Below are 24,504 nucleotides of genomic sequence, written 5' to 3'. Positions count from 1 at the left end.
GAAGCCCTTTGCTCTACGTTCAGGAACACGACAAGGTTGTCCCCTATCACCTCTGCTTTTCAACATAGTGTTGGAAGTCCTCGCCAGAGCTATCAGGCAAGAGAAAGAAATAAAAGGCATCCAAATTGGGAATGAAGAAGTTAAATTGTCACTCTTTGCAGATGACATGATGCTATATATAGAAAACCCTAAAGACTCCACCAAAAAGCTATTAGAAACAATCAATGAATACAATAAAGTTGCTGGCTACAAAATCAACGTACAAAAGTCCATTGCTTTCTTAGATACCAACAATGAAATCTCAGAAAAAGAGATAGAAAAAACAATTCCTTTTGCAATTGCAGCAAAAAGAATAAAATACCTAGGAATAAACTTAACCAAGGATGTGAAGGATTTATATGCTGAAAACTATAAGACATTTTTGAAAGAAATTGAAGAAGACACAAAGAAATGGAAAGACATTCCGTGCTCATGGATTGGAAGAATCAACATAGTTAAAATGGCCATATTACCCAAAGCCATATACAGATTTAATGCAATCCCCATTAAAATCCCAATGGCATTTTTTAAAGAAATAGAACAAAAAATCATCAGATTTGTTTGGAACCACAAAAGACCCCGAATAGCCAAAGCAATATTAAAAAAAAAGAACAATACTGGAGGTATCACACTCCCTGATTTTTCCTTGTACTACAGGGCTACAATAATCAAAACAGCTTGGTATTGGCGGAAAAACAGACACATAGACCAATGGAATAGAATTGAGAACCCAGAAATAAAACCACATAAATATGGACAGATAATTTTTGACAAAGAAGCTAAAAATATACAATGGAGAAAAGACAGCCTCTTCAATAAATGGTGCTGGCAGAATTGGATAGCTACGTGCAAAAGAATGAAACTGGACTGCTATCTGTCACCATGTACCAAAAGTAATTCAAAATGGATCAAAGACTTAAGCATAAGACCTGACACAATAAACTGCATTGAAGAAAACATAGGTACTAAACTTATGGACCTTGGGTTCAAAGAGCATTTTATGAATTTGACTCCAAAGGCAATGGAAGTAAAAACTAAAATAAACAAATGGGATTATATGAAACTGAAAAGCTTCTGCACAGCAAAAGAAACTATTGACAAAATAATGAGGCAACCAACTGAATGGGAGAAGATTTTCGCAAACAGTTCCTCTGATAAGGGGCTAATATCCAAAATATACAAGGAACTCATGAAACTCAACAACAAAAAAACAAACAACCCAATTGAAAAATGGACAGAGGACCTGAAGAGACATTTCTCCAAAGAGGATATACAAATGGCAAATAGACATATGAAAAAATGCTCAACATCGCTAATCATCAGAGAAATGCAAATGAAAACCACAATGAGATATCACCTCACCCCAGTCAGAATGGCTTTCATCAACAAAACAAATAGTAACAAGTGTTGGAGAGGCTGTGGAGAAAAAGGAACTCTCATACACTGTTGGTGGGAATGCAGACTGGTGCAGCCGCTATGGAAGGCAGTGTGGAGGTTCCTCAAGAAATTACGAATAGAATTACCATATGACCCAGCAATCGCTTTCCTGGGTATCTACCCCAAAAATATAAAAGCATTTCTCTATAGAGACACGTGTACTCCAATGTTCATTGCAGCATTGTTTACGGTGGCCAAGACATGGAAACAACCAAAATGTCCTTCGATAGATGAATGGATAAAGAAGTTGTGGTACATATACACAATGGAATACTATTCGGCGTTAAGGAAAGATGATATAGGAGCATTTGTGACAACATGGATGGATCTTGAGAGAATAATGCTAAGTGAAATAAGTCAGACAGAAAAAGCAGAGAACCCTATGATTTCACTGATATGTGGTATATAAACCAAAAAGAACAAGACAAACAAATGAGAAACAAAAACTCATAGACACAGACAATAATTTAGTGGTTACCAGAGGGTAAGGGGGTGGGGGGTGGGTGATGAGGGTAAAGGGGATCAAATATATGGTGATGGAAGGAGAACTGACTCTGGGTGGTGAACACGCAATGGGATTTATAGACGATGTAATACAGAATTGTACAGCTGAAATCTATGTAAATTTACTAACAATTGTCACCCCAATAAAATTAATTAAAAAAATAAATAAATAAATAAATAAAATTTAAAAAAATCAACTAACAAGTGTTAGCAAGGATGCAGAGAATGGGAGCCCTTGTGCACTGTTGGTGGAACTGTAAATTGGTGCAGCCACTATGGAAAACAGCATGGAGTTTCCTCAAAAATTAAAAATAGAACTACCAAATAATCCAGCAATTCCTCTTCTTGGTATTAATTCAAAAAATATGAAAATACTAATTCTTAAAGATATATATACTCCTATGTTCATTGCAGCATTATTTACAATAGCCAAGAAATGGAAACAACCTAAAGGTCCAACACCAGATGAATGGATAAAGAAGATATGGTGTGTACATGTACACACACACACACACACACACACACACATTCACACACACATTCAGACATAAAAAAAATAGAATATTGCCATTTGTGACAACATGAATGGATCTTGAAAGTATTATGCTAAGTGAAATAGGTCAGATGGAAAAGGACAAAAACCACATGATTTCATTCATATGTGGAATATAAAACAAAAAAGTAACAAACTGACAAAATAAACAAAATTGAACTCATAGATACAGAATAGATACAGACAACAGAATGGTGGTTACCAGAGGGAAGATGTGCAGAGGGAGTGCAAATTTGTTAAAGAGGGTCAAATATATGGTAATGGAAGGAAACTAGACTTTGGGTGCTGAGTACACAATAAAGTATACAGATATTAAGTTATAACATTGTACATCTGAAATTTATGTAATGTTATTAACTGATGTTACATCAATAAATTTAATTTTTAAAAATCTAAATTTGGACAAACAAACTAAAAATGGAAAGTTTGGGTCAGTATTAGCTGTAGTGATAGCAATAAAATCTAAAATCTACAGAAACATTCTGGCATCACTTCTAAGTCAAAAGTGTCAGAAAATTGTGTTTCCTTCAAACTCAAGTTCCAACATTCCAAGACATCCATTAAGACAATAAAGTCAAGCTTTCCAAAGTGTTTATCGCTTTAATATATTTGTTCTTCTAAATATTACAAGGTAGGGTGGGAATTTTAGAGATGGGGATAGAGGTCTTAGGCACAGACAGCACATACACAGTGGATTACATTCCACAATCATTTTTTTGCTAGAACACTGTGAAGGAGTAGCTATTGAATCACAGTCCCCACTGCCATGGTGGACAATTTACAGGACAGGATGTGCCTGGAGGAGAAACACCCATTGTGACCAAGGAGAAATCTTTGTGAGAAGATTACTTCAGGGTGTCCCTCATCAAATAAGAACACCTTTGATCCTGTACTCATCATTGTCCCAAGGTTGATGTAAAATCATCAGGTGGGGATTTTTCTCTTCCACAGCTGTCAGCAGAAGCTGGGTTTCCTCATCAAAAGCAGATTTGTCCAGCCTGGGAAGATAGACATATTTGGCCCCTCTCCATCCCAATGCTTACTTTCTTCTTCATTCTTCCCTAGAAATGACTGGAAGAATTGCATTGAAAGTGAAGAGAAAGCATGGATCTTTCCTATAGAACAGGAATGTGAACCATTTTGTTACTCCTCAGCATATCATCCAGGAATCTGGAATCTACAGGTGTCAAACGTACACTCTAAATGCAAATATAATGTTCAGAACAAATTAACTGCTACTCTTCAAGGAATGTACTTCTGCGTAAAGATTCTGCTCAGTCCTTTATAGAATCCCTCCCATCTCTGAGCTGGGATTACATCTTTATGGTCAATGTAAGAGAAGATGTTGTTTCTAGTAAAGCAGGGGTTCTCGTCTGAGACAATTTTGCCTCTCAGGGGACATTCAACAATGTCTGGAGACTTTTTTGTAATTTCAGGGGATGGGTGTGATAGCCATTCTTTTTAAAATTAATTAATTCATGACTATATTCCCTAAAGTACAGCATAGGGAATATAGTCAATAATACTGTAGTAACTATGTGTGGTGCCAGGTGAGTATTAGACTAATCAGGGGATCACTTCATAAATTATATAAATGTCTAATCACTATGCTGTACACCTGAAACTCATAAAATATTGACTGTCAACTGTAGTTGAAAATAAAGATAGAAAGAAAACATTTCCCATAGACAAAATAAAGTTTTTCGAGATATGATTGACATATAACATTATATAAGTTTAAGGTATGATTGATACAACTCTGTGTAAGTTTAAGGTGTACACCATGTTCACTTGATACACCTGTATATTGCTATCTGACCTCCATCAGGTCACATAATTATAGTTTCTTTTTCCTGTTGAGGATAATTAAGATCTTGTCTCAGCAACTTTGAAGTTTCCGTTTTTGATCGTCATGACTAGAGGGAGGTGCTACAGGTATACAACGTGCAGGTAAAGACCAAGGACACGGCTTGACATCCAGAAATGCACGGGACAGCTCCCCACAGCAGAGAACTCTGCAACCCACAAATCAATCGTACTGAGACTGGGCAGACCTACCTACAGTAGACTAACCTCACTTTGAAGTCTCTCACTACCAAGGAGGAATATCCACTTACCCGAGCAGTTGCAGGGCACAGTCCAGGTGGCTCAAGGCTTCACACAGCACCAGCACCCCATCATGGTCCAAGCTATTCCAGTCTAGGTTCAGGCCCCTCAGTGATTTGCAGACAGTGAGAGCCGAGGCCAGGTCCTCACAACAGGCAGTAGTGAGCTGACATATTTCCAACCTGCAAGAGGGAAACACGCCAGAAACCACTCTAGCTTTGGGTGGACTGGAAGGCACACCACTGTGAGAGGCCAATTCCACGCCTCTGAGCAGGAGATTTTACAGTCTAGACCAGTAGTTCTCAACTGGGGTCATTGTGTCCCCTGGAGGACAGGTGGCAACATCTGCAGACATCTGACACACCTGGGGAGTGCTACTGGAATCTCATGGGTAGAAAGAGGCCAAAGATGCAATTAAACATCCTAAAATGCACAGATCAATCTGCCCTCCCCATCACAGCAAAGAATTATATTCAGTCCCAAATGTCAATAATGCTGAGGTTGAGAAACCCTGGTTTCACGGGAGAGCATTTTACTTATCAAATTGTTCCAGACACACTTGTTTTTAAACCTTCTTCCCTTTAGTCCTATTAATCCTCCATCTCTTCCTATTCTTGAAATAGGGAAGCCTTCCCTTAAAGATACTCCGTGGACACTCACCCAAGATTCTCTAGTTTACAGTTAGGGTGCTTCAAAGCTTCACATAACTGTTTGACACCAGCATCTTGTATATTATTGTCCCCTAGTTTGAGGGTCTTTAGTTTTTCATTGCTAATGAGAACAGCAGAGAGGTCCTTACAGCAAATGGGAGTGAGGTAACAACCCACCAACCTGAGGAAAAAATACACACACACAAATAGATACAGTCATGGGTCTAATCTTTAATGGCTTAGCTTATTTCATCTATTGATAAGAAAGGTGAAATGCCCAAGTACTTCTGAAATGATGATGATGGTTGTGATGCTGGTGTGATAACAATGATAGTGATGATAGTGGAGATGGTGGTGATGGTGGTGATGGTGGTGATGGCAGTGAAGATCCAACAACTTCCCAGTTCCTCCTTCTCAGCCCAACACTCTGGCCTCCTTGCAGTTCTCCTGCCCAGCCTGGTCTCTGCCCCAGGGCATCTGCTCTTACTGTTCTCCCTGGTTAGAATGCTCCTGGCCCAACTACTAGCAGGGCTACCCCTCACTTCCTTCAAATCTCGGCACAAATGTCACCTTTTGGTGAGGACAACCCTGAATATTTCACATGTTATTAATATTTCACCAGTTACTCCCATGCATTTAAGCTCAAGATTCCCCACAGTATTTATCACCCACTAACATGTGTGTGTCTGAATATATACATACACATGTATGTAAGTCTGACATGTGTATGGATATGGACACACACTTATAGGCATATATATATATATATGTATATGTATGTGATATAGATGCATGTATGTGGTGTGTGTGTATATATATCTGTGGTTCTCAAGCAGGAATGACTTTTGTACATCCCCCTCCCAGGGGACACTGGGCAATACCTGGAGACATTTTTGGTTGCCACAGTGGGAGACAGAGTGCTACCAGTATCTTGTGGGCAGAGGCCAGGGATGATTTTAAACCCCCTACAGCGCACAGGACAGCCCCCGCCCCACAACAAAGAATGATCTGGACCGAAACATCAATAGTGCTGAGACTGAGAACCATGACATGTACACATAGACACACACTTGCAGCCTCACACTCACACGAGTGTGCACATCTGCATGTGTATGTGTATCTATGTGCGCATATGACGCTCCATAAAACAAAGTGTTTAATTTCCCAATTTATCTCATCTACCCTGAAGAATTTCCAGTGCCTGGTAGGAGGAATGAATGGTCCTCACGCTGTGTCTTCTACTATCATTTATTGAGTGCTTGTTATGGACAAGTCATTGATCATAGCTCTGTATATGCATTATTCCTGCTAGTTGCCTCAATTCTTTGAGATGGGAATATAATTATCCTCATGTTGCACTTGGGGAGACGTGAGGCACCCTCACAAGTTTATCCAGCTAGTCTAGGGCACTCAGGACCCCATTTCCCATTTTCCTGAGGCCAGAGACCCATCTACAGAGTAGCATGTCCCAAAAGTCCTGTCAAGTCCTTTAATTAAGACATACACACACATCAACGCACCACTGGACATGCCTAGAAGAAGAAGGCAGGGCCAACATTTAGCCTTGCTTTTTTTCAGCAGACCCCGTGCTTTTCCCCCTCCCCAATTCCTTCACAGGATGCTAATATTCATGAAAGAAACCTGACATTCAAGCAAGTCATAGGCAGACCTACCACAACTGCTGTAAGTTGCAGCTTGGGTGCTTCAATGCCTCACATAGAGACGTCACTCCATTGTCTTCCAGGAAATTGGACCCCAGATCAAGAAGGGACAGGAATTTGTTGCACAAAAGGGCTTGGGAGATGTAGTCACAGGCGACAGATGTGAGGCAACAGTACGTCAATCTGCAGAGAGAGACGCACACACTGAACTTGTTAGCCTGCTTAAGCTCTACACGGTAATATGTTCACGAAGCCACATGCAAAAACTGTCATTCCTCCTACTCTGAGGTCACTTGAGAGAAATAAGGGAATTAAAATGTGTAAGAACTATGGAAATACAGAAGAAAGGTGGAATATATTGTCCCAAAGTAGGGAATAGAATATCAGATTCAGTTCCAAGTCAGGTCACCACCAGTTGGATGACCTTCTCTGCGACACAGTGTGCTTATTTATTTAATGAAATGTGCTGGATGACATCCTACTTAACATGATTTTTCTTTCCAAAATATTTCTTAAAAATTAATTTTGTGGGAGGGGCTGGTTAGCTCAGTTGGTTAGAGCGTGGTGCTAATAACACTAAGGTTGCCAGTTTGATCCCCACATGGGCCACTGTGAGCTATGCCCTACTCAAAAATAGAAAAAAATTAATTTTGTGGTTATGAGTTCTTGTATGCTAACTTTTGGAAATTTGGAAAATAAGGGGAAGTATAAGATAGAAGTCAGTATCTGGTAGCTCACAAATGAATATGACACCGTGGATGTAGCTGCTTTAGTTGACATCATGTTTAACTTTAAAAAAAAATTAGCTGTCAACATTAAACAACCAAGAGATTTCACATGGAATTCCACACTTTCCCGCTACCACAGATAAGCCAGACACCTGGAATTCCACAGCAGATGGTCACATGGTGAAAGGGAACAGAAACTCCCTCTTGGGTGGGGCAGGAACTGTCCCCCACCCCGTCCCTCACTCATTCCTGTTATATTCCCATTACCCCTTCAGGGACATTACCTCTTCAGGTCTGAGAATGTGACCTCTGGCAGGAAGAATGTACAAATCCTTTATAAGCAAACATTACTCACTTGTAGTAGGTCTTCCATTTTAGTCTTTGAATTTTTGAGATCAGACAATAGGCACACTTTTTTCAATGAAATAACCATTTTCCAACATTTCAAAACTTTGTTAGTGCTTTAATGTTAGTGCATACTATAATCTCCAATGGCTCGCTATTCTACAATCACACACTCCCTGAAAAGCTCCATGTGCATTCTCTCACCTTCTGCCATTTTAAATTATACTGAATTACCATCCTGTGGCAAAAAACTTTTGAAGTGCTGAGATTTACTATTAACAGACTTTTCATTTCAGTTTCTTGATTTATTCGCCGACTTACTTTGCACAAAACTCAACAAATACTTGCAATCATAGTAGAAATTAGCCCATTTTGCAGAATTCTGGCCAGTGAAGTATATTTTAAATTTTTGCACATTTGCTGGAAAGGGTACTATTTTGTTGAACATTTTTGCTTTTAAAATTACTAGTGACATTCTTGTATCTTTAGTGAATAAAAACAAAAAGTTAAATGATGTTTTTAAAAGAACTCTTTAGATGAATATAGCCCTTTTTTTTCCTGTAAAATCATTTTATTTTCTGTTACATAGACATCTTTCTCAGGTAATGTTACTAGAACCTGTTTATGGGGTTTTATAGTCAGGGTAAATATAGTTTTCAAAAACTTATTTCTATTATACAGAGTTGTGATACAAAAAAGGATTTATAGGCTACAGTTTCAGAAGGCAGTTAGCTAGACTAATACTGCTGAAGAAACTTTCCTATTTACGTCTATAATATGGAATGAAAAGATATAATTAAAAAATCTTCTGATCAAAGAAGCTTGAGATTATCAAAGGAATGTTTATTGTCCTCCACAGAGAGCCACCAGGATTTTCTCATAATCTCCTTTGGTTTCATCCAGGATAGCTTGGCAGAGAGAGATGCCGTACAACTTCTGACAGCATGCTTTGATATCATTCATGTCGACTTCAGAACGAGAAACCATAATTCTGATCAATGTCTTATGACGAGTTCCAGTACCCTTCATGGCCTGATGAAGCTTCTCAGCAAAGAACATTGGCTTGTTTGTGGCACGCTTCACAATTGTTGTGAAGCATTTCTCGATGTCACCTTTCATCTCCAGGTCCAGAATTTTGTTCAGGTCATGCTTACTGTACTTGGCATATCTCTGAAACACTCTGCGAAGATGGGAATAGCTTCTGGTGGTAAGAATGGTATTGAACACATTCACATCTGTCCCTTTTCTCCTTTCTCCTGCTTCATATAATGCCCTGGCATCTGAGTCAGCGAAATCTTCACTTAGGCTAAAATCCTCAGATCGGTCACCCTTAATAAGAGAAAGCAAAGCCTCTGGTAATCTCCAGATGTGTCTGGAGGTGATGTCTTTAGCCAGGTCTCTCTTCAATTCTTCTCTATAGACTCAGTTAATTTCTCTGATTTCTCTGTTAGTTCTTGAAGCCAAAATTTCATTCAAGTGTCTTCATCAGTTCCAAGGCCCTTCATGACAGCACGGAGTTCATCAGCATCAAATTGGGCTGGAGTTTTTAATAGAGCCAAAGCAACTTCCTCAAGGTGACCTGCAAGCGCTTTCCTCAGAATTTCATCCAGGGGCTTTCCTTTTTCCTGGAGATACGCTGCTTTGATCTGTTGATGCTGTGCATTTTTTCTCTTGGTGAGAATGTCAATGATGGTTGCTTCATCCGCACCTTTAAGCATTATTGCTTTATGCAAGGCAGCAACATCCAAGGATGGATAGAAGCTAGGATAAGGGCTCACTGCTGACCCAGGACCACCTTTGGATCCTTTCACAGTGTTAATGTATTCCTGGTTTATTGTCAATAAACCAGGCCTGCTTGAGGAATTCTGATACCATTGCCATTTTTAAAGAAGTTTCTTTTCATCCACCTTCCTCCAAAGAACTAAAGAGAGACTGTTCTCTGATCCTTTCACACTCGAATGTAGCCCTTTTTAATTACCAGTCATTGAGTACACTTTAGTTGTATTTATCAGGCAGTCAATAGCCAAATCTTTTCATCTTCCAATATGTTGGGTTTTTTGAACCTTTGAAGATATTTCATGCTAATCATGATAGTTCAGAATTTCTTCTTTCTTTTTAAAATTGTTTTGTTTTAACATTTAATGCTCCTGCAATTTATTTCACTGTTGAATTTCTCTTACAGTTTAGAAAGTCGTCTCAGTAATAGTCAGCATTCCCGCCCCACTCCATTTGCAATGTCACTCTGTGTATGTGTGTGTGATGCATGTGTCTACAGACACACACACACACACACCTGTGAGTGCACATAGACACAAACAAATTTTGCTCTGGACAATTTATCTGCTTCCATAGACTCGGGTATTCTTGCACCTGCCTGCAATTGAAGGCCACAGTACTTTGCTAGATTTAACTCTACATTTCTCATGTGGCTTCAGTGGGCAAATCAACCATCCACTCTATGGCTGCCGGAACCAAATGCCCCCCCACAGAGGAAGCAGATCACCTTATACATTAGCGACCAGAAAGAAATGAAGACACGGGAGGGCCCCAGTAATAACCCAGAATGTATGAAGAAGCACTGAACCTGAAAGGAGTCAAGTTAATTTCTGTTTCTTACTGATTTCATTCTGCCCCCCCCCCAGCACCCAGTATTGCTACAGACACATCTTCCTTCTTCATGATAACCAAGATTTACTGGGCTCCATATTCGATGCCAGACGTCTCAGAGCCAGCCTTGCGTCTCTTGAATTCAGCCTCATGGCACCTCTAGGGAGCAAGCATTTGTGTTCACTCCATTATATAGATGGGGTGACTGAGGCATGGAGAGGTGACTAGGGTCTAACTACAGACTCCATCTTCTCAGCCCCCCTCCGTGAGCATTTTGTTGCCTTGATAACTGAGGGGTCCATGATCACGCTTTCTCCAGACCGACTTACAGCAGTGTCTCCAAGGCACAGTGTGGGTGCCTCAGGGCATCACACAGCACCATCGTGCCTTCATTCATCACGGGGTTTTCTATCAAGGAAAGAAGCTTCAACTTCTGGTTGCAGACCAGGACAGAGGCAATCTCCTTGCAGTCTTCATCTATGATGTCGCACTTTCCCAACCTACACGTGAGACACACGAGGGATGTGAGCACAGGCATTGGAAGGCTAATGCCAAATTGACAAACAGAAACAGATGCGTAGATACTGAGAACAGATTGATGGTTGCCAGATGGGAGGGGCTGGGTGAAAAGGGGGAAGGGATTAAGAAGTATAAGTTGCCAGTTATAAAACAGTCACAGAATGTAAAGTACAGCATAGAGAATATAGTCAATAATATTGTAATAACTATGGATGGTGTCAGGTGGGTATTAGACTTATCAGGGTAATCTCTTCATAAGTTATATAAATGTCTAACCACTATGCTGTACACCTGAAACTAATACCATATTGTATGTCAACCGTAATTGGAAAATTTTAAAAATTGGCCACGGACCATACCCTAGATCCTAATCTTGAACCCACCAATCCGATGTCCACATGCCAGACTTTTTAAAAGGACAAATGTAATTGCATGACTCTCATTAATCTTTGATTGCTTTCCACTGAATTTAGAGAAAAGTCTGAGCCAGTACTTCTCAATACAAGTGACTGTTGACCTCGAGGGGAGATTTATGGGTGTCTGGAGATATTTGTGGTGGTCACAGGGGAGGAGAGGGGTGCTACGGCCATCTAGTGGGTGGAAGCCAGAGATGTTGTTCAACATCCCACAGTGTTGTGGGCAGCCCCCCACAGGAAAGGATTATCTGGAGCTCAATCAATCTGTTTATCTGATTATTTGTCAATGGTTCTGAGGTTGAAAAACACCCAGTCTGAGCCCTAATGCAGCATAAAAGAGCATTTCATGGGCCAGAGCAGGTTTCCCACCCTCTGCACTATTGACATTTGGGACTGGATGCTGCAGAAAGTTGAGCAGCACCTATAGCCTCCCCCCACTAGACACTTATAACACCTTCCCCATCAATTGTGACCATCAGAAGTACCTTCGGACACTGACATCTCCCAAGGGATAGAACTGCCCTCTGTTGAGAACTACTGGGCTAGAGAGAACCAGATTTTGAGGACTTCCCATTCCCAATACTAAAATGAACTCAAGAGTACAATGGGTCTGCCCCAAAGAGGCAGTTTCCAGCTTTAAAATGTCTACAACTGACTCCTGGTTTCCTAGATCTGTTACCCAATAATTCTTAGGCTAATGTGAAACATATAAAGCCCTGTGTACATGGCACACATGAAATGAGGCAAAATTCTGTAAGTTCCCCTGGAATAGAGAGAGCTAGAATAGAAGAAAAGAACTGTTATGACATGGGAATGCATTGAATGATGAATAGGATCTATGGCAAGCCTAAATGTTCAAACAAATTTTATGCATGGAATCTGCCTCCTTCTCCTGATGCGTCTTGACAGGTGCAATTGACCGAGGGTATGTTAATCCATCAATCATATTTGCCATTGTTACTGCAAAGATGAGGCGCTGAACCAGGAAAGAGAAGAACACATTGTATTGGTGGGTTTAATGAGCTGGTTTTGTTTATTGCTACCTCTATTACTTCCCTTTGTTCTCTCTAATGAAAAATGGGTTAAGCTTGTCGAGAAAGTACCCAACCAGGGTATAGGCATCCATATGATTTTTAAGAGGAAGAAATTATTTTAGGCAAACCAATCACTTTCCCTCTGGACTCAATGTTGTCATGGGCCAGAATAGATGATCATACTTGTGGCCATTAATAGGCTTTCTGGTTTTACATTTCTAGGAATATCTTCAGGGGGAAACATCTGGAGTTCTGGTTTTGGCATGATTGGCTGAGGGCAGAAGCAAGAAGAATCAGGTAAGGTGTCCGTGAGCCAAGTGAATAAGTCAAGTGAGTCAGGCTAGTAACAGAGAAGGAAAGGATGGGACAACCCTTCTGAGAGGATGTCTTGCCATGAGAATCCATCCTCACCTTACCAAAAGGTATGCAAATACTGAGATGGAAGTTAGGAAAATATGATAGACAAAGCCTGATGCAGGAAAGGAAATGGACAGATTCAAACTGCTGCATCCACTTTGGAAAAAAATACATCCTTCATCAAGGACGACCCAGAGACTTACATCAGCTGCTCTATGTTGCACATGGGGTGTTTCAGTGTCTGACATAGCTGCCCCACTTCCCCACGGGAGAGGTTGGTGCCATGTAGGTTCAGGTATTTCAGGTGAGGGTTGTGAAGAACAGCCTTAAAGAAGTCTACACCATTTCCAAGGCTGGAAGCAAAATTATACCTACAAAAGATGAGATATTGAACCCATGCAATGAAATCTAAGCACAAAGCAATGTACCTCTTACCGAATTCTTCCTGCTGTCCTGCTGAGGCTCACAGCACTGTTTTCACATATCCGGTTACTCTTGCCTATAAATTATTGCTCTCTGGAATCTTCAGACACCAGACAAGCACAGAGACTCCATGGCTTGCATCGCTCCTGTTTCTTCCTAGTCGCTCCTTTTCTACATATCACCATCCACACCATAAGGGAGGGGACTCAAACTCACCCATACTGAATTCTCAGCACCAGGAGGAAGACACACCATATTCGTGCCTCTGTGCATTCCTAGGCCTAGGAGCATTAATTCAACTGTGCACACAGTTGAATTAATGCTCCAAGCAAGACTGTGTTCCCAAGAAAAGGATCCATGTGGAGAACAGGGAACCCTTGTGCACTGTCAGTGGGATTACAAATTGGTGCAGCCACTATGGAAAACAGTATGGAGGGTCCTCAAAATGTTAAAAATAGAACTACCTTATGACCCAGCAATTCCACTTCCAGGTATTTATCCAAAGAAATCCAAAACACTAATTTAGAATGATACATGCACCCCTATGTTCAGTGCAGCATTATTTACAATAGCCAAGATATGGAAGCAAACTAGGTGTCCATCGATAGATAATTGGATAAGAAAGAAGTGGTACATATATACAATGGAATATTACTCAACCATAAAAAAGGAAATCTTACCATTTGATACAATATGGATGGACCTAGGGGGTATTATGCTGAGTGAAATAAGTCAGACAGAGAAAGACAAATGTCATATGATCTCACTTATATGTGGAATCTAAAGAACAAAATGAACAAACAAGACAGAAACAGACTCATAGATACAGAGAACAAACTGATGGTTGCCAGAACAGAGTAGGGTTGGGAGCTGGGTGGGAAAGGTGAAGGGATTAAGAAAAGAAAATTTTAATCATATATATTTATGTATGCTTCTTATATATGTTTATATATACTTTTTATATATTTATTTTTTATCTTTATTAAATTTATTGGAGTGACATTGGTTAGTAAAATTATATAGGTTTCAAGTGTACAATTCTATCATACATCATCTGTATATTGCATTATGTGTTCACCACCCTGAGTCGGTTCTCCTTCCATTACCATATATTTGGCCCCTTTTTCCCTCTTCTCCCACAACCCTTACCCTCTGGTAACCCCTAAACTGTTGCCTGTGTCTATGAGTTTTTATTTGTTTGTTTGTCTTGTTTGTTGCTTTCAGTTTTGTAGTTTTTATATATTTATATATGCTTTTTATATATTGAATTTTTATATTTTATTTTTATATTTTGTATTATTTATATATGATTTATAAATACATGCCACAGAATCTGTGACTACTGGTATAGTGACAGCAGATTTGAGCACACCCTGACTTCCACGCTCCCACTCAACTTTGAGAAATGATGGAAAGCATAACAAGCAAATGTTCTGCCGTGTTCAAACACCACAGTGGAGATTAGGAATAGGCCCGAAACAGAAGACAAATGAGAACAGACTGGAGAGGTACGTTACAGCCTGGAAGCATTGTGGCTATTCCTGGCAGAGGAATTCCCTAAATATCTGAGCAACATCCAAGGCACTTCCAGCCCAGAGATGGAGGGAGCTGAGAACAGGAGGTGGGACTTAGGGCATAGAGGGATAGGGTTGGTCACAGTCGGGATGAGACAGGCCGACCCTGCCAACAGGGAGAAGTGCTACCATAGAAAGACAAGGGACGCCCTTAATAGCTGGAGATGCCTGTGGGAAACGGGGGCATCAGAAGGACAGCAAGGTCAGCCCTCCAGCCACCTCACCACTGAAAACATTATGACACAGTGGCCAGGCAGCTGCAGTGGACTCAGACTTCAGGCCGGCAGTGAGCGCCGAGTCGCCAGAGGACATGGTGGGAAGACAACCAGGGTGAACATACAATCAAGAGGCATCACCATCTGGGGATCGACAATCTCACAGAAAGAAGACAAACCACAATGGAAGTGTTGGTGGGAAATAAGTCAGACAGAAAGACAAATGCCCTGTGGTTTCACTTACACATGGAATCTAAAGAACAAAACAAGCTTTTTGTGTCATTCACAGGTGGACGGAACATTGGCTCTCAGTGTAATGGAGCTGTTATGTGAAGATGCTAAGATGCAAAGGAAAATTCCAAAACATGGGGAAATTACTTGCTGGGAAATTACTTGGTTTAAAAGCTGACAATCTTACCAATATCCTGGGGGTTGATGAATACTAAAGAAGCTATAGCATAAAGAAGCTATACAACATCTTCTTTATCCAATCATTTATTGAAGGAAGCAAATCTCTTGGCCACCGTAAATAAAGCTGCAATGAACATCGGAGCACATATGTCTTCATGGATGTTTTCAGATTTTGGGGGAAGATATCCAGGACAGAGATTGCTGGGTTATATGGTAATTCTATTCTTAATTATTTGAGGAAACTCCGTACTGCCTTCCATAACGGCTGCACCAGTCTGCATTCTTACTAAGGGTTCCTTTGTCTCCATAGCCTTTCCAATACTTGTTATTATTTGTCTTGTTGATGATAGCCATTCTAACTGGTGTAAGGATACTACTCTGCCACAAAAAAAGATAAAATAGTGCCATTTGCAACAATATGGATGGATCTTGAGATTATTATGCTAAGCAAAATAAGTCAGGCAGAAAAAGTCGAGAACCATATGATTTCACTGATATGTGGTATATAAAACTGAAAACAACAAAAGAACAAGACAAACAAGTGAAGAAACAAAAACTCATAAACACAAACAATAATTTAGTGGTTACCAGAGGGGAAGAGGGAAAAGACGGAGGTAGATGAGGGTAAAAGGGATCAAATATATGGTGATGGAAGGAGAACTGACTCTGGGTGGTGAGCACTCAATGGGATTTATAGATGATGTAATACAGAATTGTACACCTGAAATCTATGTAATTTTACTAACAATTGTCAACCCAATAAATTTTAAAAAAAGAAAAATAAGTTCTGAGAGTTCAAGTTTTTGTAAATAATAAAGCAGTTTTTGATTCCATGGTAAAAAAATATTAATAATAATAAGCTATGGATGTCACTGATTAGCAGCTTCATGTCACTGTCTGCCCACTGAAAGAGGCCAGTTTTCTGTGATGTACCTAAGCCGTAAGCATTTCTGTCTAGCGCTACAAGATTTATTTGTCTGTTGTATGGAAAATTTGTGACCAGGAAAAGCTCTTCATTTTATGGACATGGAAAGATCAAGATGGATAATTTATATTTTTAATTTTTCACATAGATTCTGAACCAACATCAATCTAGATTAATGTATCCATAAGATTGAAGAAATTTCTATTTAATCATATCACACTGCCCTAGAGAGTCACAATGTGTTGACCAGTAGATGACTTCCTAGATCAATTTCAGGAATGCACAGCAAATTAAGTACTTATAATGGAAATGATTTTTCAGTTAACTATCCTTGTAATCAAATTATTCTGAATGAATCTCTTACTTTTAGCCACCTGTTTGAATTTAAAATGCATAATTATAATTAAAGCTGAGTGAAAGTTAAAAATAATAATAATAAATAAAAGAAAAAATTTTTAAAAACAAAGGAAATAAACAAAAACAGACTCATACAAACAGACAACAGAGGGATGGTTACCAGAGAGAAGGGTTGGGGGATGTGTGAAAATGTGAAGGGGAATAAAGTCAATAATACTGTGACAAGTGTGCACTGTGACAGATGACTACTAGAATTAGTGGGGTGATCACCTTTTAAGGTATACAAACATCAAAAGACTATTTTGTATATCTGACACAAATATAACTAATATCCTATGTACCAACTATACTTAATTTTCTAAAGAGAATGAAACAGCTCCTAAAGAACAGGATGCCATCCAACTTACGCGAGTTTTTGGAGTCTGCAGACGGGCTGAGCCAGCGCTTTACAGAGGACTGCCTGGGAGGCCTCATCGAAATTACAGTTGTCCAAATCCAGAATTTGCATGTTCCTGCTGGTGGTGAACACTGAGCAGAGGTCCCGCCAGAAGGAGAGTTTCTGGTTGTTACTATGGGACAACAAACACCGTGATTCTCCAGTGGCTAAAGTCAACTCAGGACATTCTCAAAGCAGGCAGAACACCATCCCCAGAGCCCGTGCAAGCTGATGGACACCCAGGTATGAACAGGGAGAGGTGCAGCCAGGTAAACTGAGTCAACATGGCATAGTGTTTGAGAGAGCAGATCCTGAGGCCACGGCAAGGAGCAAGCCTCATTTGAACCAATTATTAGCTGTGTGACATGGGCAAGCTATTCAATCTTATTCTGCCTCCATTTCCTCCTCTTTAGGATAATACTTGATTGTTATCTGAACAAATGTTGGTACTGGGTGACCCATCAGTGGATGAGGAACTGTATCCAAAATCATGACCTCACAGTTACAAGATAAATAATTCCTGGGGATGTGATGTACAGCATAGCATTATAGATGACAATCCTATATTGTATATTTGAAAGTTGCTAAGTAGATCTTAAAAGTTCTCATCACATGAAAAAAAATTCTGTACCTATGTGTGGCGACGAGTATAAACTAGACTTATTGTGGTGATCATTTTGCAATCTATACAAATATCAAATCATTACATTGTATGACAGAAATTAATATGTTACATGTCAACTATACCTCAGTGGAATAAAAAAATGTTAAAACATGAATATAAAAGGTGGAATGTATTTGAGAACTAAAGTGTGAGCTGGTACTGATGGGTGGGGGCAGGGTAAAAAAGGGGAAGGGATTAAGTACAAATTGGTAGTTACAAAACAGTCATAGGGATGTAAAGTACAGCACAGGAAATATAGTCAATAATAGTGTAAAGATTATGTAGGGTGTCAGGTGGATACTTGACTTATGGGGGGATCACTTCATAGATTATAAAAATGTTAGGGGCGGCTGGTGGCTCAGTTGGTTGGAGCATGGTGCTTTTAACAGCAGGGTTGCCGGTTCGATCCCCACATGGGCCACTGTGAGCTGCGCCCTGCACAGCTGGATGGAGACAACTACTTGACTTGGAGCTGACGGGTCCTGGAAAAACAAGCTTAAATAAATACAAGTGGTCTTTAAAAAAAAATTTTTTTTTAATAATAATGAAAAAATGTCTAACCACTGTGCTGTACACTTGAAACTAATATAATACTAAATGTCAATTGTAATTGAAAAATAAGTTTTAATAATAAAAATAAAAATAAAGTGTGAGCTGGTAGCCTCAGCCTGACAAAAAGATACAAATCAGCAAAGAGAAAAAAATCCAGAAGAAACCAGGCATAAGCTCTCAATAGTCCCTTCCCAGTGGAAATACCAGGATATACTAAAATGCCATGGTGGGGGAGAAGCATAGTCATGGCAACAATAAAAACTGCCTTCTTTTCAACCTCCCGTTGGCCTCATGAAGTAGGTAAAATGTTTATCCCTATTTGTACAGAAGGCAAAACTTCAGAAGTCATGCTCATGGTCACAAAGCTGGCAAATTTGATTACAAAAGCCATGTTTCTTTAAGAATACAAGTTTAAAGATCCATGAAATACCCAATGGGGACTGGAGCAACCTATAGGTATGGTGTGGGGGTGGGGGTTGGTATCAATAGATAGACTTACTTTAAGATGCTTCCACAATCATCTGAAAACACATTTTCTACACATAGGTGAAGCTTCTGCAGATTTTGGCTATGTTTGAGGCAGAATGCAGACACTACCAAATCATCTGTGTTACTGATATAAATGTTAATATCTTCAAAGAAATCCATAACTTGTGTTATAAATTCTTTCTCCTGGGTCTCAAACAAACTGTTGAACAATTCACGAAAATTCACCACAACTTGATGGCGATCATATTGACTTAAACTCTGAAGGCTTTTAGTTATTTCCTGCTTTATCTCCTTGGACAGTGGAAAACCAAAGGATGTCTCCAGCAGGTTGGTTGTTTTTTCTGTTGAAAACCCAAACAGGAAGACTCCGGTCTGCAACAAGTAGGTTGGGGCTTGAGTCACAACTGCTGTTACGAGCTGAAACACAGTTCCGATGGCCGGATTAGGGTTGTCCTGGGGTTGTCTGAGCAAGTACCACATGGCGGCACAAAACTCTTGGACACACCTGTGGATGAAGGTGAAGCGGTCGCCGTTCCTTTGGAGAAGTCGCAGGCTCTCCCAGATTGAGGCATCAGGCTCTGATACCCCATTCCTTCTGAGATCTCCAGGGTAAAACACAAACATGTCAGTCCAGATGCCCTCTGTAGCCAAGGTGCATAAGCTTTGGAGGCGGGCTCTGCTCTGCTTAGGCGGACAATTCTGAAATCCCGATTTGAATACACTGGTGAAAAAGGAAACATACAGAGAAGTGGTGCTTTCACAGGCGATCCCAAGGTCTTCTCTTCTCTCCAGCTGCCATTTCATGCATGTACAGACCAACCAGCACGCAAGGGGATAGTGGCATAAGACAAACAGTGATGTATTGTCTCTCACAAAACTGAAAGCTCTCGAGGCTTTATTCTTCTCCCGGAAGAAGTGGAAGAAATACAGCTTCCGATCATGTTCAGAGAGCCCTGGGAGGGTGATGTATTTTGGATGCTGCAACAGGTGAAAATTCTTCCGCATGCCTGTCACTCCCAGTGCAACCAGCAGAGAAGACTCCGGAAGCATTTTTTTCCTCAGCAGACTGCTCAGGATAACCTGGGTTGGACATCGCTGCCGCCAATCATTGCACAAGTTGGTGTCAAGGTCCAGGTCAAATTTCAGTTTCTCGAAGCCATCCATGATGAACAGGATTCTCTCTGGCTGGGAGAAGATGTCTTCGAATGGCTCTGAAGATTCAGGCCAGTCCCTGGAGAGGAGTTCCACTAGGCTCGTCTCTGTGATACTGTTCATCTCACAGCCATTGAAGAAGAAGATAAATGTGAATCTTTCCTTCCATAAGTTTCCCTCTGCCCACTCCAACATCACTTTTCTCAAAAGGGTTGTTTTGCCAATTCCTTGAGAACCTAGCAAGGCCACAGTGAGGATGGGCTGTCCAGCCTGGTCAGCAGTATACGCAGCAGCCAGCTCTTCATATTCATTCTTTGTGGTTTCTGTGTAGAAATCGTCAGACACTTGAAGGCAGGTTTCCTTCTCCCATATGAGACGAAATTTTTTCTTTATGTGATTTTTATATGGGTTAAGCTCATCTGAGTTAGCTAGGACTGAATACAAGACAATTAAAAATGTGCTAATTCACAATAGCCAAGACAAGGAGTAAGTGGATAAAGATTAGTACATATATATATATATATATATATATATATATATATATATATATATAAAATGGAATACTACACAGCCATTAATAATGATGAGATATTGCCATTTGTGACAAAATGGATGGGATCTTGAAAGTATTATGCTGAGTAAAATAAGTCAGATGAAAAGAACAAAACCATATGATTTCACTCATATGTGGGATATAAAACAGAGCAAAAAATGCATGAAACAAACAAACATACAAACTCATAGACACAGACAAGGGAATGGTAGTTTCTAGATGGGAAGAGGGTGGGGGAGGATGAAGAGGGTAAAGGGGGTCAAATACATGGTAACAGAAGGAAACCAGACGTTGGGAGGTGAGCGCACAATGGAATTCACAGATGTTGGATTATAAAGTTATACACCTGAAATCTACATAATATTATTAACCAATGTTACCCAATACATTTAATTTAAAAAAAAAAATACACTCGTTCTTTCATACTCAGAATGACCCTACAGATTTACTAGAATACACGGGCAAAGACTAATGTATATCAATGGATGACCAGACTAATTAACTTAGTTTCACTAGGACCGGAATCTATCTGGAATCCTATTCATGGAAGCACCTGACCCAAACCTATCTCAGAGTTAGCTACACAAAGTGTAGATACTTGGAAATTACATTCCACACTTGGGGGTGGGGTGGTCTCTCCCATGTAAAGAATCCATAGTTGCTACCATTCCTGGTCTGCCAGGAATCAGGGTTGAGGATGAAGCTACTGCTACTGTATTTTCCATCTCCTCAAAAACCCATTAAGTTCATTCTGCCCCCAGTTTACAAAAAACTATTGAGAGAGTTACGGGCCTCATCTGAACTAATGGATAAATATTAGGGCCAGGAGTCTATCCTGTATCTGTCTGACCTGAAACCATAAGGTCTAGGTGATTTCTGTTGTGCCATGTTACTGCAGTTAGTTTGAGAAATGCACCCTTGAATCATTATTCTTTCAACCTGCCCTGACTACGTACCTTCCATGTTCAAGGCAACACATTAGGGGAGGTAAACAAAACCACAAATATACCAGGACCATACCCTGCATTGAAGAGATGCCTGCCACAGCAGGCAACGTATTTCTGCACGTCTTCTAAGCAAAGGGCATTCATATCTCTGTTCAAGGATGTATGACTAGCAAACAGCTTTGGGATGGAGAGACAGTCTTTTGCGCTCTGGGGCACAAAAAGATTTGTTTATAAAAACAGGAGCAATTTAAAGATCTCTCTCTCTCTCTCTCTGGAAGGGAGGAGGGCAGGGTTGTCAGCAGTCACTACCTAAGATCAGATCTTTGGGTTCCTCACCTATGACACAGACCTACCGTGACACAGTGTCCACCTGAGCCCACCTCCTGAGTGCCACCAAGGGACTCAAGGACAAGGAATTGATGTAAACATGCATCTCATGTTTCCTATTGTGCGGTGAGCAATAACTGTTCAAAATCCATTTGGACTTATAGTCTTACAGACCCATTGAGGGGAATGTGGTAAAAGGACCCAATGGTGGCTTGCTGCTTAGGAACTGCCTGATTAATCACAGTCCTAACCACAAGCTAGGCAGCCATCCACCAGAAGACAGGCCTTGGTTGAACTGCTTTTGCACTGAGACTTATAATCCACCTGAATCTCTGTTTACTTATCAAAATAAAAAAGCCTATTGCCACAGATAGATAAAATCAATACAGAATAACATGTAAAATGGGGCAAAGCACCCTGGCAGCTCTCAATTACTATCTTAAAGGTATAATTTTTAAAAATGACTTGTCTGACATTTTGTCTCTTTGTTTGCCAGGACTTACAACTTAACTCATCTTACTTTCTGAGGAGAAAGAAAGTAGTATCCTTCCAGAGGAAGGTGTGAATCCTCAATCCTCAAGCCAAATATAACTGGTTTGGAGTCAGATCTGTCCCTTTTAGAAAAGTCATCCAACATGAGGAGACACTGTTTGGGCTTCCCACTTGCAAACCTCAGAGTCATGATGAGAACAAAAAGACATTATGCATAAAATGTGCTTACTGCATACTGGGGATATAAGCCCTATATAATTATTTCCTAATGTTAGGTCTCTGCCTAGTCCTTGAGCAGTTCTGGTCAGCAGGACTGACAACTACCACAATGGAACTCTATCTCAGCAGACCTGATAATGCAGACACTAAGTCCCAGGGCATCTCCTGTAATAACATGAACTCATCTTGGGACAGAAAAATGGGGACACCACTTAGATGAGAGTCTATCTCAGGACACTACCCACCCACAGTCCATCACTGGCCCACATATGAGCAGAGTTGACTTGCAATTCTTCTACCACCTTCAAGGCTCCCATTGACCTATAACACATTCTCAACAGATAGAGGGTGGTCATTAATTCAATAACAATATCACCTTCATTATTACAAGCTCCCAGTAGACCCACCTTCCCCCATGGGCCCTGCTCCTGCATCTCATACTTACTGCTGATTTCTTCCCGAGCCTTGGTGCAGAGGTCACTCCGATTGATCTGTAGAAACAGACTCAGTGTCACCTCCCATGCCTGTTTTCCTGGGTAATGCTTGTCCAGCAACTTTGCTAGATCTCCTCTTGATGCTTTCTTTAGCTCAGGCCATGGGATTGGCTTGAGTTTGAATTTCAGAGGTTCTTGCTTGAGGAGCTCTTTAAATTTCCAGAACTCTTCCTTTCTGAGCTCCTTCAGGTAGCAAAACAAGCCAAAGTCTGAAAAAAAAAATTCCGCCATCTTGTCCCAGGATTGTGAGCTCGAACTTCTCCAGCGCAAAAAAACTCTTCAAAAACAAGAAACAGGTGAATCCTGGGGAAGAATGATGTTATTACAGTGTTAAATCGCAGCAGTTAAAAGTGTCTTCAGGTTACTGGTGTCGTCCAATTTCTTGCTTGAAACATATCTGGCCAGCTTCATTTGTGGAAGTCACTTAATCCTTCCTCAACGTTCCACAACCACAACCATGCATGTGAATTCAGTGCTAGCAACTAAAAATGTCATTTATGCTGAGCCAAATATCATGGGGAATTATAACTACTAAAACCATAATAAAGCTTTGGGGTTTATCAGTGAGACCAAGGGGGTGGGTAGTTAGGATAATTCTGCCCTTGTGTCTTCCACTGTATCTCTGGAGACAATTCTGAGAAAAGTTGGATATTGACCTTCTGACATTATGGGTGCTTTTGTCTAAAGCCCAAAAAGACCATGTTTACCAAATGTTCCTTGAAGGAGAACAGTTTCTGATCTAGTTTGACTGAGTGATGAAGACTTAAGAATCAAACACCTTCGTATATATGTACCAATCTTCTTTATCCAATCATCGGTCAAAGGACACTTAGGTTGTTTGCATGTCTTAGCTATTGCAAATAATGCTACAATAAATATAGGGCACATATATCTTTATGAATGAGTGTTTTCAAATGTTTTTGGTAGATACCCAGAAGAGGGATCCAGAGGGGAAGGGTATGGGAGGACAAAGCGTGTAAAGGAGGGGGTCAAATAAATGGTGAAAGAAGGAGACTATACATTATGAGGCGTAGTCACACAACAGCCTAGCCAACTGTCCCTCCATGTCTTTCCCTAAGGAAAGAAGAGTTGGTGAGATTGTGCCTTTCTGGGACTCTGTTCCATCCTTGTGTTAACACCTTATGTCTCTCTGTCTGGTCCCCAAAAGATGGTTTGCAGCCAAAGACAGGTAAGATATCTCACGGGAGATATAACCTAAGCCAGGCGGAACCAAGTGGGGACCCCAAACGAGCTGCCTTGGACAGGTATGGGAAGGGGCCTTGCCTCCCCTTCCCCCTGCTTGGGAAAGTCTATTGCC

General features: G+C 40.5%; 1 protein-coding gene and 1 pseudogene across 2 annotated transcripts; both read right to left on the bottom strand.

Moving 5' to 3' along the window:
- Window positions 1-3,398: 3,398 nt before the first annotated feature.
- On the bottom strand, window positions 3,399-23,417 carry NLRP9 (NLR family pyrin domain containing 9; the record flags this gene model as incomplete). The annotated part of the gene is made up of 9 exons (XM_081031562.1): window positions 3,399-3,531; window positions 4,651-4,821; window positions 5,300-5,470; window positions 6,963-7,133; window positions 10,960-11,130; window positions 13,160-13,327; window positions 17,269-17,430; window positions 19,013-20,573; window positions 23,138-23,417. The coding sequence occupies 9 exons, from the start codon at window positions 23,415-23,417 to the stop codon at window positions 3,399-3,401; spliced, it is 2,988 nt and encodes a 995-aa protein (XP_080887688.1).
- On the bottom strand, window positions 8,867-9,904 carry LOC308489488 (annexin A1-like; annotated as a pseudogene). The gene has a single exon. The product of its transcript is annotated as an annexin A1-like (transcript).
- Window positions 23,418-24,504: the final 1,087 nt, after the last annotated feature.

The sequence above is a fragment of the Rhinolophus hipposideros genome (assembly GCF_964194185.1).
Source record: "Rhinolophus hipposideros genome assembly, chromosome: 21".
Taxonomy (NCBI): Eukaryota; Metazoa; Chordata; class Mammalia; order Chiroptera; family Rhinolophidae; genus Rhinolophus; species Rhinolophus hipposideros.
This window is presented reverse-complemented; position numbering and strand designations above follow the sequence as displayed.